This window comes from Podarcis erhardii, assembly GCF_964252035.2.
Source record: "Podarcis erhardii genome assembly, chromosome: 16".
Classification (NCBI taxonomy): domain Eukaryota; kingdom Metazoa; phylum Chordata; class Lepidosauria; order Squamata; family Lacertidae; genus Podarcis; species Podarcis erhardii.
The window spans coordinates 37,482,878-37,497,641 of NC_138514.1; the positions used below are offsets into that span (position 1 = coordinate 37,482,878).

At 47.2% G+C, this 14,764-nt stretch overlaps 1 protein-coding gene across 3 annotated transcripts in view; it reads left to right on the forward strand.

Annotated features, from left to right (window-relative positions):
- The first annotated feature begins 1,708 nt into the window (after window positions 1-1,708).
- The window catches only part of FLOT2 (flotillin 2), a 27,182-nt gene continuing 14,126 nt past the window's right edge, over window positions 1,709-14,764 (forward strand). For all 3 annotated transcript variants that reach the window (XM_081844234.1, XM_081844235.1, XM_081844233.1), the window contains exons 1-2: window positions 1,709-1,870; window positions 12,403-12,484. In XM_081844234.1, the coding sequence (XP_081700360.1) occupies window positions 1,822-1,870; window positions 12,403-12,484 (131 nt within the window). In that variant the 5' untranslated portion in view covers window positions 1,709-1,821. The remainder of the gene's footprint in view (window positions 1,871-12,402; window positions 12,485-14,764) is intronic.

Sequence of the window (14,764 nt, forward strand, 5' to 3'; positions counted from 1 at the left end):
CGTAAAGCATGGTGTGGCTTCATACTGGCATCTTAACCCCTGCAATCGCTTTGGAGTGGCCCTGATGTGCCAAGGCCATTTGACCATTTCAGGTCTCAGATATCCAGCATTACCCTGGCAGCTTATCCTTCAGTGAGAGAGAAGAGCATCATAAAATCCTCTTCCTGAGTCTCAGATAGCTTCAAGGATAGCTGATTCTCACTATAGTGCTAAAACATCCTCCTGCCATTAGTACAGGATTTTCAGGAGTAGATAAGGAGAGAGAGGAGAGGAGCTTAGAAGGAAGATTCACAAATGCAGAACACAAAAAGTCTAATGCATTCTGAAAGGTTAAATGCAATTAAAGCGAAACACTGAAACGTTATTAAAATAATAAAAATGTACACCTGGAGTCTCCAATTCCTATATCAAAGGGACCTCGGGGTCATCCAGTCCAACCCCCTGCAATGCAGAACTCTCAGCTCAATTCTTTCATTTTTATCAGAGCAGCTGATTGTGGCAGAAGCTGAAATGTTAAAAATGAAACTTGATTTAGGTACATATTACTTCACTCCCCACAATGTTTATATGCCACCTGACTAAACCACCAGAAAAAGAACAAAACAGCAAAATTATCAGTGAAATCTTTTTTAGAACCTAAAACAATATTAGTAATAATAAAAACAGATGGCAGCTTGTTTGTGTGTCTGGATAGGCTTCCACAGACAGAAATGTCTTTAGCAGAGACTTTAAAAAAAAGAGCAAAGGCGGCTGGAGTCCAAATTGTAGGAGCTGCCACATAAAAATATGTGTTTCTTAGCAAGTGGGGGGAAAGCATGAAGTGGCAGCTGTAATTTTGAGGCCAGATGGGCAAGACTGGAGTGGCTGAGGGGGCATCTATGTTGGGCTGAGGGGGGGTCTCAAGGATGGTCTTTTGAAAAAACGAAGGCAGAAAAACTGTTGCTAATCACAGAATAAATATATGCAGGGAGAGGAGACAAATGGGAAGATGCCCTTAAAAGACAAGGAGGACCATTCAGATGTAGGTTTTTAGGACCTGCCTTGCTTCTGCAATGGCAAGCTGTTTTTAAAACTGTTTTTAAATTATATTTTAAATGTACCCAACCCTGGGACCTTGGGGTGAAGGGCTACTAAACAAGAATCAACAAGAATGATATTTACCATCATTGATTGATTGATTGATTGATTGTACCCCACCTGGGACCTGGAGTGTGTGGTGTGTTAATAACAACAACAACAATAATAAATTATATTTTTATTTATTGTGCCCCGCCCGGATAGTAATTTTTTTTCGAGTTCTGAGGGTTTTGTTTATTTATACACTGCCCTTCTCTGGAGGAGGATCTCGTGCGAAAACGCGAAAACACATAACATAATAACGAAAACCAAACAACGCGACGTGTGTTCACAAAGGGCGCGTGTTCAGAGGAAGATGGGAGGGGTGCACTTTATTCTATCCTTTCCTCCCGCCCCCCCCTCACACTTTCCTCCTCCGCCCAAAATGGCGGCCTGAGGCGAAGGCGGAGGAGGCGGCGGCGGCCTCTTCCTCCTCCCTCCGCTCCCCTTTCCCGCTCTTTCCTTTTCCCGCCCACGCTCTCCCTCTCCCCCCCCCGCCTCGGACGCGCTTCCTGTGGGCGGAGCCTTCAGGGGCGGGGGAGGAGCCGAGGAAGGAGGCGGTGCCGCCGCCGCTGCCGCTCCTCCCGAAGATTCCCCCCGACCCGTTAATCGGGCGGAGCGCAGTGCGCGTGCGCCGTGGTGGTGGTGGTGGTGGTCGGTGGGAGGGGGCGGGCTGCTGCTTGGCGTTGGCTGGGTCGAGTCGCCATGGGCAACTGCCACACGGTGGGGCCCAACGAGGCCCTCGTCGTGTCAGGTAAGGAGACCAAGTGGGGGAGCGTGAGGGGGGGGCTTGTTTTCCTCAAGGGGGGGAGGGACGCTGAGGCCCCCCCCTCCCTCCGCAGCTCGTCGTCTGCCTTGAAGGTCTGCCTCGCCCTCTTCTTCCTCCTTCCTGCTGTTCTCCTTCCTCCCGGGGGGGGGGTCTTCCTCCTTGAATTGGGTGAGGCCTGGGGGGGGCTTTATCCCTCCCCTCTGTGGGGACACATGTAGGACACACACACAGACACACACACACACACACACGTGTATGCCTGCATGCACACAGCGCTCTCTGACACGGGAGCGGACAGGTACGCAGAGATTTCTTTTGCACAAGGACACACGCGCATCTATCCCAGGCACACGGAGATCTCCCTGTTACACAAACAGCACAGCATGTACAAATGCGCAGGTGTCTCTCGCATAGAGAGGGCGCGCGCACGTAGATTTTTCCCACGCCTGCACACGGATGGGTAGACGGCACACACGGATCTCTCGCGCCCACAGCACAGCACAGAGATTTCTCTTATGCACCCACCTACAGAACACACGCAGAGATTGCTTATGCAAACAACATAGCGCCCATACACACAGAGCTCTCTCTTACGCCTGCACAAACATTGCAAACACATCTTTCTTACAGACACACACTGATATCTCTCTTACACGTATTGCACACATTCACAGATATATATATCATGCACATATAGGTATATCACATCTCTCCTGTGCACATTTATTTATATCGTATATATGCTATGTTTGCAGCCACAGAAAGAGTGTTATTTACATATACAAAGATACATACATTATGTACATACACATGTTCATAAACACAAAAGTATGCAGAGATCTCTTTTAACACAGGGGGACACCATTTGTGGCATTTATATACCGCCTAATATGGAGAAGAAGAAAAAACAACCCACAACCTACACAAAAGTCTTGTTTGTGGCACCTTAAAGACCAACAACTCTTATTATGGCATAAGATTATTTGTTGGTTTTGCCGCAACAAAAATGAACACAGCCTGTGTCTCTGGAAAACATGCACACATATTTTCCCTGCCACTTGGTCTCTGTCTTTAAAAAAGTGTACAGTTCTTTAGAAAATTGAAATTAGCATTAATATTAATAATATCACACACACAACCCACCTTGTACAGCACCGAGCTCCCCATAAGGCCTTGGGTTTTTGTTTATGAATAATAATCACAACAGTGACACAATGTGTCCCATGGGGTCTGTAGCGCTTGGACTGAGCATTAGCTGGTTTGCATTCAGGTGAGCTCCCATCCGCTCCTGACACAAACTGCAAAATTAGTTAGGGATCCATTTCTCAGTGATTTGAACTTCTCTTAAGAAAATGGTGCTGAATGCTTCCTGTTTTCATCTGAGGCATATTAAAGTGGGCAGGTGCTTTTGCTTGATGGGAAACAGTTGTATGAAAATGCAACTTAGATTGATTGTATTTGTGCATCTCCTGAAATGTTTTCTTCCTGGTTCATGAGGATCCTGCAACCCACTTACCATTTTCCATAACCGCGGATATTACAGTTAATAGGGTGGGGGTGCCTCTGAATGTGTTCTCTGCCAAGTATCTGAGCTTTACAGGAACACATTTCCAAGGCAAAATACGTGATTTGTAGCCCAGTAAGTTATTTTCAGGAAAAAGAAGGTGTGAGCTGCTGTGATTACAATTGGAAGAGGCCAGTTCAGCTCGTAAAAGCGGCCAGGGTGTGTGTGTGTTGGTGGTGGGAGCCTCCACCTCCCTTGAGAGCCTCCATTCTCCCTTTTATTACTGTCTCAGTGTAGCCAAAGCTACTGCAGTAGATGGAAAATCATTCTGGGGAAAACATAGCACTCTTAATAACCACCACACCCTCCTGCTTTGGCCTCGAGTGGTCTGGAAAGAAAATATGGAATATAACATGAACATGGGCAGAGTGTGTCTTCTATGAACCATGGCTGTGCAGGTTAATCCTGTTACAAACATGGAATAACAGAATTGTGGAGTTGGAAGGGACCCCGAGGGTCATCTAGTCCAACCCCTTGCAATGCAAGAATCAGAGCTAAAGAATCCCTGGCAGATGGCCATTCAGCCTCTGCAGATGAGGATCTGCCTACTGAGTCAAGCCACTAATCCTCTGCCTAGTGTTGTCTACTCTGACTGGCAGCGTCTCCTCCAGGGTCTTGGGCAGCTGCGGATCTTCCACTCTCTCTGCTCCCTGGTATGTTTTTAACTGGAGAATCGGGATTGAACCCGGGACCTTCTCCAGGCAAAGCAGGTGCTCTACTGCTGAGTTACTGTCCTTCCTTGCCTGCTTGGAAGTTCTGATAGGCAGGGAGAACCCCACCCCTGCCTAGACTTCGGACGGGAACAGTGTGGGATGGAAATACACCAGCATTAGCTTTTAGCATTTTATATACCATGTTCCAGAGCACTCAAACCACATGTATGTAGTCCTTGTAATCCTCACAACAGCTCTGTAACGTAGAGCAGTACAGTTCTCCCAAATTGTAGTCAATTGTAGATTGAGAGTCGAGTAGCTGCTCTGTGAGTTCATGACCCAGAGGCTTCCCTCATTTCACATATGCCCACAGAGCATCAGCTTCCCACTAGTAGCCTCTTTCACATGGAAAATAAAACCTTAGCCTGTACAAATACCTGTTTAATTTGATGCTTTATAATTGCACTCCTCTTAAACTTCATTACACCTGAAGGAGCATCTCCACCCCCATCATTCAGCCTGGACACAGAATCATAGAATCATAGAATCCTAGAGTTGGAAGAGACCACAAGGGCCATCGAGTCCAACCCCCTGCCAAGCAGGAAACACCATCAGAGCACTCCTGACATATGGTTGTCAAGCCTCTGCTTAAAGACCTCCAAAGAAGGAGACTCCACCCCACTCCTTGGCAGCAAATTCCACTGTCGAACAGCTCTTACTGTCAGGAAGTTCTTCCTAATGTTTAGGTGGAATCTTCTTTCTTGTAGCTTGGAACCATTGCTCGGTGTCCGCTTCTCTGGAGCAGCAGAAAACAACCTTTCTCCCTCCTCTATGTGACATCCTTTTATATATTTGAACATGGCTATCATATCACCCCTTAACCTCCTCTTCTCCAGGCTAAACATGCCCAGCTCCCTTAGCCGTTCCTCATAAGGCATCGTTTCCAGGCCTTTGACCATTTTGGTTGCCCTCCTCTGGACACGTTCCAGTTTGTCAGTGTCCTTCTTGAACTGTGGTGCCCAGAACTGGACACAGTACTCCAGGTGAGGTCTGACCAGAGCAGAATACAGTGGCACTATTACTTCCCTTGATCTAGATGCAATACTCCTATTGATGCAGCCCAGAATTGCATTGGCTTTTTTAGCTGCCGCGTCACACTGTTGGCTCATGTCAAGTTTGTGGTCAACCAAGACTCCTAGATCCTTTTCACATGTACTGCTCTCAAGCCAGGTGTCACCCATCTTGTATTTGTGCCTCTCATTTTTTTTGCCCAAGTGCAATACTTTACATTTCTCCCTATTAAAATTCATCTGGTTTGTTTTGGCCCAGTTCTCTAATCTGTCAAGGTTGTTTTGAAGTGTGATCCTGTCCTCTGGGGTGTTAGCCACCCCTCCCAGTTTGGTGTCATCTGCAAATTTGATCAGGATGCCCTTGAGTCCATCATCCCAAGTCGTTGATAAAGATGTTGAATAAGACCGGGCCCAAGACAGAACCCTGTGGCACCCCACTAGTCACTCTTCTCCAGGTCCAACTCCAAGGGCCTTACTCCAACTCCAACTGAGTCCAACTCCAAGGGCCTTATAACAGTTCCCTCCCTGCAAGAAGTGAAGTTGCAGGGAACCAGGCAGAGGGGCTTCTCGGTAGTGGCATCTACCCTGTGGAACGCCCTCCCGTCAAATGCAGAGGAGCTAAAGAACTACACAACTTTTAGAAGACATCTGAAGGCAGCCCTGTATCAGGAAGTTTTTAATATTTGACATTTTGTTATCTTTTTATATGTGCTGGAAGCTGCCCAGGTTGGTTGGGAAACCCAGCTAGATAATAAAATTAGTATTTGTTTAAATTATTATTATTAGCTGGTATTTTCCAGCGTAGGAGTAACAAGGCTGACCCCAGTTATCGTGTGTGAATTTGTACAGGCATACTAGCACACATTTGTGTTGTCTGTATGCTACCAGCCCTCAAGAGACATGATCAGTCCTGGATTTCCCCCTCCCCCCCCCAGTCTTGTGGCAGGCAGGCAGGCTGTGCTCGCAAGTTGTGTTGCCAGCCTGCCCTTGATAGGAGAAAATGGTATCCAAGGGTCTATGGTGTTACTGGACAGCATTTCCCATCTGCTTTCTGGGCACTTTTTGAAATGGGAAGCGTTCTTAGCACTGCAGGATTGGTCCGTGTCCAGCAGCAGATGAATGCAGGCTGTGTTCCTGTGCGTGTCAGGAGGCCTGGAGCCTTGCGAGCAGAAGACTTAATCAAATCGAAACCCCTGAACCTTCTTCCAGTGCCAGAGTCATCCCACCCTGCCCTCTCTCTGCAATGAGGACATGAAGTAATCAACATGCCTCTGATTTGAGTAACCACATCCTGGCGCTCCGTATCTTGGATAAGGCCCCATGACTCCGCTACGGGAGTCCTGTGGCTTCCGGCAGGGGCTGGGCCCCAGCACCTCTTCCTCAAGAAATCCAATGGTAGAACAAATGAATATAAAAAACTTACACCTAACTAGCAAGTGGCGCCAGGAGAACCGTTACCAGGGAAAGATTTCTGGAGGATTTTTGCTTGTTTAAATCCTACCCCAAAGCATCATAATCAGGGTGAGAGTTGCATTCACCCAGTGCTGACAAGGTACTAACTAATCTATTAGGATGGAATAATTGCTTCCTTCCGTGACAGGGAATGGCTTCCCCAGCTAGTTTTTGTGGCAGGCTGGACTAGGTTTAAACTGAGGCCCCCTTACTAATCTGCAGCCCACCTGTGGCGTGAAGTCTTGGAGTGGAGTGTGTGTGTGTGTCCAGCATTTTCCGATGTTTGCAGGGAATGTCGAGCCCCCGGGACAAGTCCATGATAACCTGGCAGCTGGACTGTTCATGCTGCCTTGTTCTATTTTAACTCCCAAGCAAACAATCTGTGTTTGCTTTGCTGCTTTTGTTGAGGTGTGGGTTGTACCTCTGCTGGTGGCTTCGGGGACTGTTTGCCAAAATTGCTGGCTAGTTTGGCACACCAGCCTGCAGTTGCCCTGAGATGCAGCATGAGCACTGCCTGTCTTTATTTCTCCGTCTAAATGAGATTAGATGGATGAACCCGTGACCCACTTTGCGTCTGTGCAGGCAGCCTGTTGCAAAAATTCCCGTTAGCTTGTAAGGAAGGACAGGCCGTTGTGCAACAGCCTTTCTCTGGAGAGAGGTGGGCTCCTTTCCAACAGCTGCTATCTTTTCGGGAATCAGGATTCCTTTTGCCAAGACTTAGCAGCAGAGAGGGAGGAGCAGCCTCTGTTTTGCTCTGCTTCCCTTCTCCCCCTCCAAACCCTTGTTTGGGAGAGCTCTCTAGGCAGGGGGGGGAACCTTCCTCTCCAAGCCCTGCTCTGCTTCCTTTACATGTCAAGCTGCATGTAATTAGGAGATGTAGTATTTTCAACCCAGGAGGTGAAACCCTTGCTGCTACATCAAGCGAGTATGCTTTGTTCTTTCCAGCAGCTGTTCAGGTACCTCTGGAAGATCACAAGCGGGTCACCCCCCTCCTCTCTTGTGTAGCCCCAGATTCCACCACCGTGCCAATTTAGTATGAGTAGGTTTACAACTAAGCCTTTACTGTCACCCTGTTTGAGAAGAGTTTTCAAAGTTGCATTTCGTAATAAGGCCTAGGGCTGGGCGATATCTGACCAGCTAAACATCGCAATACTGTATACGAGATATATCACAAAGTATAAATATATATATATATAAGTATAGTTTTGTAATACAGGAAAATGTGTACAAATACTATAAAGTGGATAAGGGAAACAGAGAGTTAAATACATTGCAAAACAAAACAATACAAAAGAGAAGGATATAAGAAGGACCCCATAAGCTCGTAATAAAGAAAAATGTACGTGGTCTCAAGTGTTTCATCGTATGTGAGAGTCAGTCACAGTCATAGTTCTCCTGTGAAAATTCACAGATTTAAAGGTATATTTTAAAAAAATAATCCAGAATGTCTTTCCATAAGGAAGTTAGTCGACATTCTGTGAATGTGGACCTTGCTGTGCTTGTGTGTGACTCTTTAAAAAACAAACAGAGAGCGAGCTGCAAAGTCCTTTTAAATTTATACAAATAGCAGTAAAGAGAGAAAAAGAGAGAGAGAGCCTCATCAGTGCTCCAAAATGGCAAAGGAACTGGGATGATCTGCTCATAGTGGTCCCTTGGTCCCCAGGGGAGGGTTCCTGAGCTCCGCGCCTAAGATTTCAGGTTAAAACTGTGGAGTGGAAGGAAAGAAGGACCTTTTTCTTCCTCCCGGCTCCCAGCTACTCTCTGAAGACTGGAGAAGAGACCCACTTAAGAGTATTGGGGGGGGGGCAGGGGAAGGACTAGACCATGTGAAAAATGAACAAAATATTTTAGCTGCAGTTCATTCATTTTCAGCTTTGTATTCTTGTTATTAAAAAGTACACCTAGACATTCCGTTGTTGCACCCATAACCTTGGTTTAAGGTGCCATCTAGCCCCTCGCTTTCATATCTCCGTTTCTAACGTTGTCTCCCAGGATCTTGCCTGCTGGCTGCACTTTTCCTTCCATCTGAGCAAATCTGATTACACAGCCAGCAGGGACCTCCCTGAGGCAGAATGAGGAAAACAGCAGTGGGTGTGGCTGGCCGGCCTTTCTCAGTGCCAGTCCTCCTTTCCTCTCCACCTCCCTCCCCTCCCCAAAATACAGTACCATCATCATTTGCTACTACACTCCCCCTGCAATATTTTCTACTTTGGGGTGGAGGAATAACCAGTCCACCTGAATTCTGGCTGCTTTCGCCTTCTGAACTAGCCCCCACCCCCTGCTTCTGAGATGAAGTTCTTGCCTGCAGGGCTGCATTTGGCAGTGGAGGTTTTTTTTTTGCAAGCCAAGGGGAGCTCCAGAGTGGTGGGTGCTGAAGGAAAGTGGCTGGTTAATGAGCAACAGAGGAAGCTGCCCTCCCTTGAGTCAGACCTTTGGCCCACCTACCTCAGTGTTGTCTACACTGGCTGGCAGCAGTGGCTCTCCAGGGTTCCGGGCAGGGTCCATTCCCAACCCTGCCTGGAGATGTCACCGGGGATTGAACCTTGGAGCTTCTGCAGGTGCTCTGCTGCTGAGCTTCACAAGCCATTCCCCTAAAGTAAGACTCCAGTCCTCAAGTTTCTGAGTAGCTCTTGAGCTAGGCCATGCGTCCCTCTCGCTCACTATAGCCTACACTGACTAGCAGCAGCTCTCCAGGGTTTCAGACACGGGGTCTCCTTCCTGGAGATGCCACTGGGGATTGAACCTGGCACCTCTCTCATGCACCGCAGGCGCCCTGCCACCGACATCTTGGAGGCCCAGTGGAGTTTTTGGATTTTTCTCAGGGATTTGGAAAGTTCTAGGTCCCCTTTCACGGGACGTGGGTGGTGCTGTGGGTTAAACCACAGAGCCTAGGACTTGCCAATCAGAAGGTTGGTGGTTCAAATCCCCGCGACAGGATGAGCTCCCGTTGCTTGGTCCCTGCTCCTGCCATCCTAGCCGTTCGAAAGCACATCAAAGTTCAAGTGGATAAATAGGTACCACACCGGTGGGAAGGTAAACGGCGTTTCCGTGCGCTGCTCTGGTTCGCCAGAAGCGGCTTAGTCCTGCTGGCTACACGACCCGGAAGCTGTACGCCGGCTCCCTCGGCCAGTAAAGCGAGAAGAGCGCCACAACCCCAAAGTCGGCCATGACTGGACCTCATGGTCAGGGGTCCCTTTACCTTTACCTTTAGGTCCCCATTACTAGATACTGCAGTCCCTGAGAGCGGGCAGACTTGCTTTGAAACCACTGGTTCTTCCAGGCCCCTTCTGTTTCCACAGTGGGTTATTGGCATTCAGACTCTTAAAGCACCCAGGTGCCTCGCCATCTCCCACAGGTGCTTCTGGGCCGAATCCTCCGGGATAATTCTGGGCTCCCCATTGAGGGGTGTGTTAATGCCAAACAGCTCTGAAGGGACAGGGTGTTCACTGTTTGCCGTTGGTTTCCTGGCTTGTTCTGAATATATTTTATTTTGGTTTTCCTCTGAGAGACAACTGCAATCAATCTGAACGATTGGGCAGAATTGATTCACAAAGGTGTTCAAGGAGTTGGAGATTTGACGGAAGTGCAGGAGTGGAAAGGCAGGGGGGGGATACAATATTCGTTTTCCAAACAAACGACCTAATAAAAGCTCCTTCTGGGCCGGGTAGGGACCGGAATGCTTCCTTCCTCCTTTGCTTCCAAAATCTTCCTGAGCTGTGGGGGGCTGTCTGCTGAGGGCGGTGTGTTGCAAAACACAGTTGGCAGAGCCCTGAGGTTGAGAAAGTCACAGGCGTGGGTCACGCGCAGAGGAATGGGAACTGGCCCAGTTCCCTGCCTTCCTGCCAGAGGAGGAGGAGGAGAGCTTCTGAATGGCTCTGCACCAATTCGGTCATAGGTGATCTCTTGGCTCCCTCTCCTGATTTAATCTTTCCTGCACAGCTGCAGCAGGAAATTGCACTGGGCCTGGATGGGAGTGTGTGTGATAGAGGGGGGAGTGTCCTGTTGTGCCAGCCCCCACCTGCTCCTGTTTCTTATCCATTAAGCTGTATATGGCTATTTCTGAAGTTCTGAGAACTTGCTTTTTTATTTTTTTTAATTTTTTTTTAGTGGCAAGCAAGCGTCTCCTACGGCTGCCGAGACAATGAGAAAATTAAGGGCAGTTGCAGGCAGTTGTGCATCCCCCAACAGAGAAGTTTAAAGTTAAAAAAAAGAAATGAAATTTATCTGGATGACTTGTCTGTGAGAAACTCATGCTGCACCATTTTCTAAGTGGTCACACACCGACTGCTTAATTATCTGTGCCCCAGAGGCTCCTGGAGGCCAGCCTTTATAACTGGGATGGCTCCTCTCTCTCTGGATGATGGAGACAACAGTTGCCCCCCTCCAATCTACAGGGAGAATTCCCCAAGAATTCTCAAATATTATAGAAAGAGGCTCTGAGATTATACCTGCCGGCTCCTTTAGTATCATTAGGTGCAGCTCCTCAGGCCCTGGAGATTTGAATTCATTTAAAGTAGCTAGGTGTTCCCTCACTACCTATTTTCCTATCATGGGCTGCAGCTCCCTCCTTCCATTGTTTATCCTATTACCCCCAGGTTGGGCACTGCTTTCCTTTTGGGTGTAGACAGGGGCAAAGTAGGTGTTGAACTGTTCTACCTTCACCCAATAGCTTTTTTCCATTTTCTGCATGCAGAGGAGCTACCGCTTGCTTGTTGTTCCTCTTGTTTCAGACATGGCTAATGAAACCTTTCGTTATTATTTTCAGCCTCTCTTGCAAGCATGAGCTCATTCTGAGCCTTGGCTGCCTGACCTTCTCCCTGCAACTGTTGGCTACTCGTGTATACTCCTCCTTTGCAATTATATTTTATTGAATTATGCCTAGCAGAGAGGAAGTAGATAGAGAAGAGCTTTTCTCCCTTATAAGACTGGAACTTGTGGGCATCCCATGAAGCTGAATGTTGAAAGATTCAGGACAGAGAAAAGAAAGGGCTTCTTCACACAGCACGTAGTTCAACTGTGAAAAACAATGTTTTCCACAAACTAGGATGACTTTAAAAGGTGGATGGACAGATCCATGGAGGAGAGGGCTGGATGGCTGTTAGCCATGAGTGCCCTGTCTCCACAATTGGAGACTGCAGTGCTTCTGAATATCAGTTGTTGGAAACTGCAGGAGGGGAGAGAACTCTGGTGCTTGTGTCATAGAATCATAGTTGGAAGGAACACCAGAGGTCATCTAGTCCAACCCCCTGCAATGCAGGAATCATAGCTAAAGCATTCCTGATAGATGACCCTCCAACCTGTGTTCAAAAACCTCCAGTGAAGGAGAGTCCACTACCTTCCATGGACCAATTGGACTGGCTTCTGAAAAGGCGGCTTCCTATTTTCCTAATTAAACCACTCCTTTATTTATGATCATGAGGACTAGAATCTTAGGACATCTCTTTGGATCCTGGACTAGCGGGTCCATTGGCCTGAGCTCTCAAGCTCTCCTTACGCCCTTTTCGATTTACAAAGAACGAGATGCTTACAATCTGGAAACGCAGGCAGATGGAAGGGAACAGAAATGGAGGCAGGGTTGAAACAGGCAAGCGGGTCTGCTGCAGTTTGACATATCTGGGCTCTGCTGCCATCATATTGGGCATACCATTGCCTTTAGCTTTTCACTGCTTTGCTGGTTGCCCTGGAAAGGCCTCCCCTTTGGAACGGTGGGCATCCTTCGGAGCTTTATAGACGAAATAAAGCGCCCGTTCCCAACCCCTCTCTCTGCTTCCTCTGCAGGTGGTTGCTGCGGGTCGGACGAGAAGCAGTATGTCTACGGCGGCTGGGCCTGGGCCTGGTGGTGCATCTCTGACACGCAGAGGTAAGGAGGGGAGCACCCTCATCGCTGGGGGAGGGGGGCAGGCGGCTTTGGGTCAAGGCCCAGCTCGATGTGACTGTGCTGCTTTCCCACATGCTCCTGTATCCAGTGGCTCCTCGTGACTCCCGAAGACCCCCATCTTCCGAGGGCTCCCCTCCCTCTAAGTTGAGTTGCTGCAAGGCGAAGGGTGAGGTAGCGTCCCCTTGGTTAAAGCTGGCCAGGCGACAGGGTGATAATATTTGGGGAAGGCCCATAGCTCAGCGGTAGAGCATACGCTTTGCAGACAACGGGTCCCAGGTTCAGTTCTGGGGAACTCCAGGTAGGAATGGGACAGACGCTCTGCCTGAAACCTTGAAGAGTCTACCGGTCAGTGTAGACAATACTGAACTAGATGGACCAGTAGTCTCACTCAGTATAAGGCATCTTCCTGCGTATCGTTCTCCACCGCAGGGGGAACAAACACTGTTCTCCCTTCCAATGACCTTCTGTCACTTCCGTGCTTCTGAATACCAGCTGCAGGAAACAGCAGGAGGGGAGAGTGTTCTTGCACCCGGAGTTCTGCTTGTGGGTTTCCTACTGGAATCTGGTTGGCCCCTGTGAAAACAGGATGCTGTTCTGGATGGGCCATGGGCCTGATCCCGCAGGACTCTTCTTATGCCCATCTGCTGCCTGAAGCAGCCCCTTCTCTCTTCCCAACGAGGAATGGTGAAAAGCCTCTGGAGCAACTGATTTCAGGCAGAGAGGTTCAGAACCTTTATGCAAACACTTTTTGCTGTTAAACTAATAGCCCCCTTCCAACCCCCCCCCCCCTTTAACTGTGAAAGGGGCAGCATTGGGACGGATGGTCTGTTGCCTCTGGTCAACTGTGCCTTTAGTCACACGTCTTCCCCGGTTCAGGGGCACTTTGGTCTTAATGATAAAAGTAATGAATGGGAGACCTCATATCTATTCTGGGAACATGTATAGGGACCTACGATGTCCAAACTCAGCTGGAAAGGATTTATTTCATACACACTGAGGCCTGCAACCCCCAGAACTTTTCCCCAGCGATCCACTCCATTATGGTAGTCGGGCATTTTGCTAATATTTTAAAGCTTGCCACATTTGAGGCACATTCACCCTGCAGCAGATCTGAGCGCTGATTTGCTGTTGTGGTTCCTTTCCTTCTCCCGCCACCACCCGATAAGCCAGGAAATTGATTTGTTAGGTAGTTCGCATCACAGAGCTGCCATTTCTTGGATCCATTTCCTGTAGACCATTTTGGCAAAAAAAGAAAACTGTCCTTGAGACCAGCTTAAATTTGTAACCTTGACATGATTCAAATGCCCCCCAAACCGCAAGCTAGGACACACTAGTGTTGTTCAAGGCCCATGTAGTGATGTTAAACTCTCAGGAATAATCTTTTGGAGAATATTCTTGATTAATGAGAATATTAGAGAAATTCATTTAAAATAGGAGAATATTCATTTTAATGCATTGAAAATGATATCATTTTAATAATTGAAAATGGTATAATTAGTTAATATATTGATAAATATTGATAAATAAAACTATATGCATACATATAAAAAGAAGCCATTAACATTAAATGTATTATCATTATCAGTATGTCTCTGGTAAATGGCACTTTGTACCATTGAATGGCACTGCAAAAACCAGTTACTGGCACTAAATAAAAATATAGAAACATTAATTGTTTAAATCAAGGCCACCTCACATAATTGTATAAGCCTAGGTACTTTTAAGTGTATAAATATTAAAGCTACTTTCTGTAAGAAAAAAATAATCACACTGTATGGCCAAGGGTATAGAATTGCTAAGAATAAGGTGACACCAAATAGAAAAAATGCTATTACATATAGTTGAAATACTTGCAAATTCAAATGTTCATCAAATTAAATGAATAACATTTTTAAAACTTAAAAAAAAAATGTTTTCTGTAGCTCACATTTTAGAACTGCCAATGGTGAATGACACAATGCTCAGTAATGTAACTGGATAAAAAAAACCCCGTTACTCATTACTTACACTGGCAGTGTCACAGCTTGACTTATTATTTACTAGATTTTTTAAAAGAGGATTGTAAAACTGGTTCTGACATTAGAATTTACAGTTTGTATACTGGAGAATTTTCTAGCAGAGAATATTCTCAAGAACATTCTCATTTTCAAGAATATTCTCACCTCACCTCACTAGGCCCATGCAGAACTTGCCATTAGAAACCGCATTACGTAGGTAACAACTAGAGCTCAGAGAAGAGGCTGCCTGCTGCAGCTCTGGAGG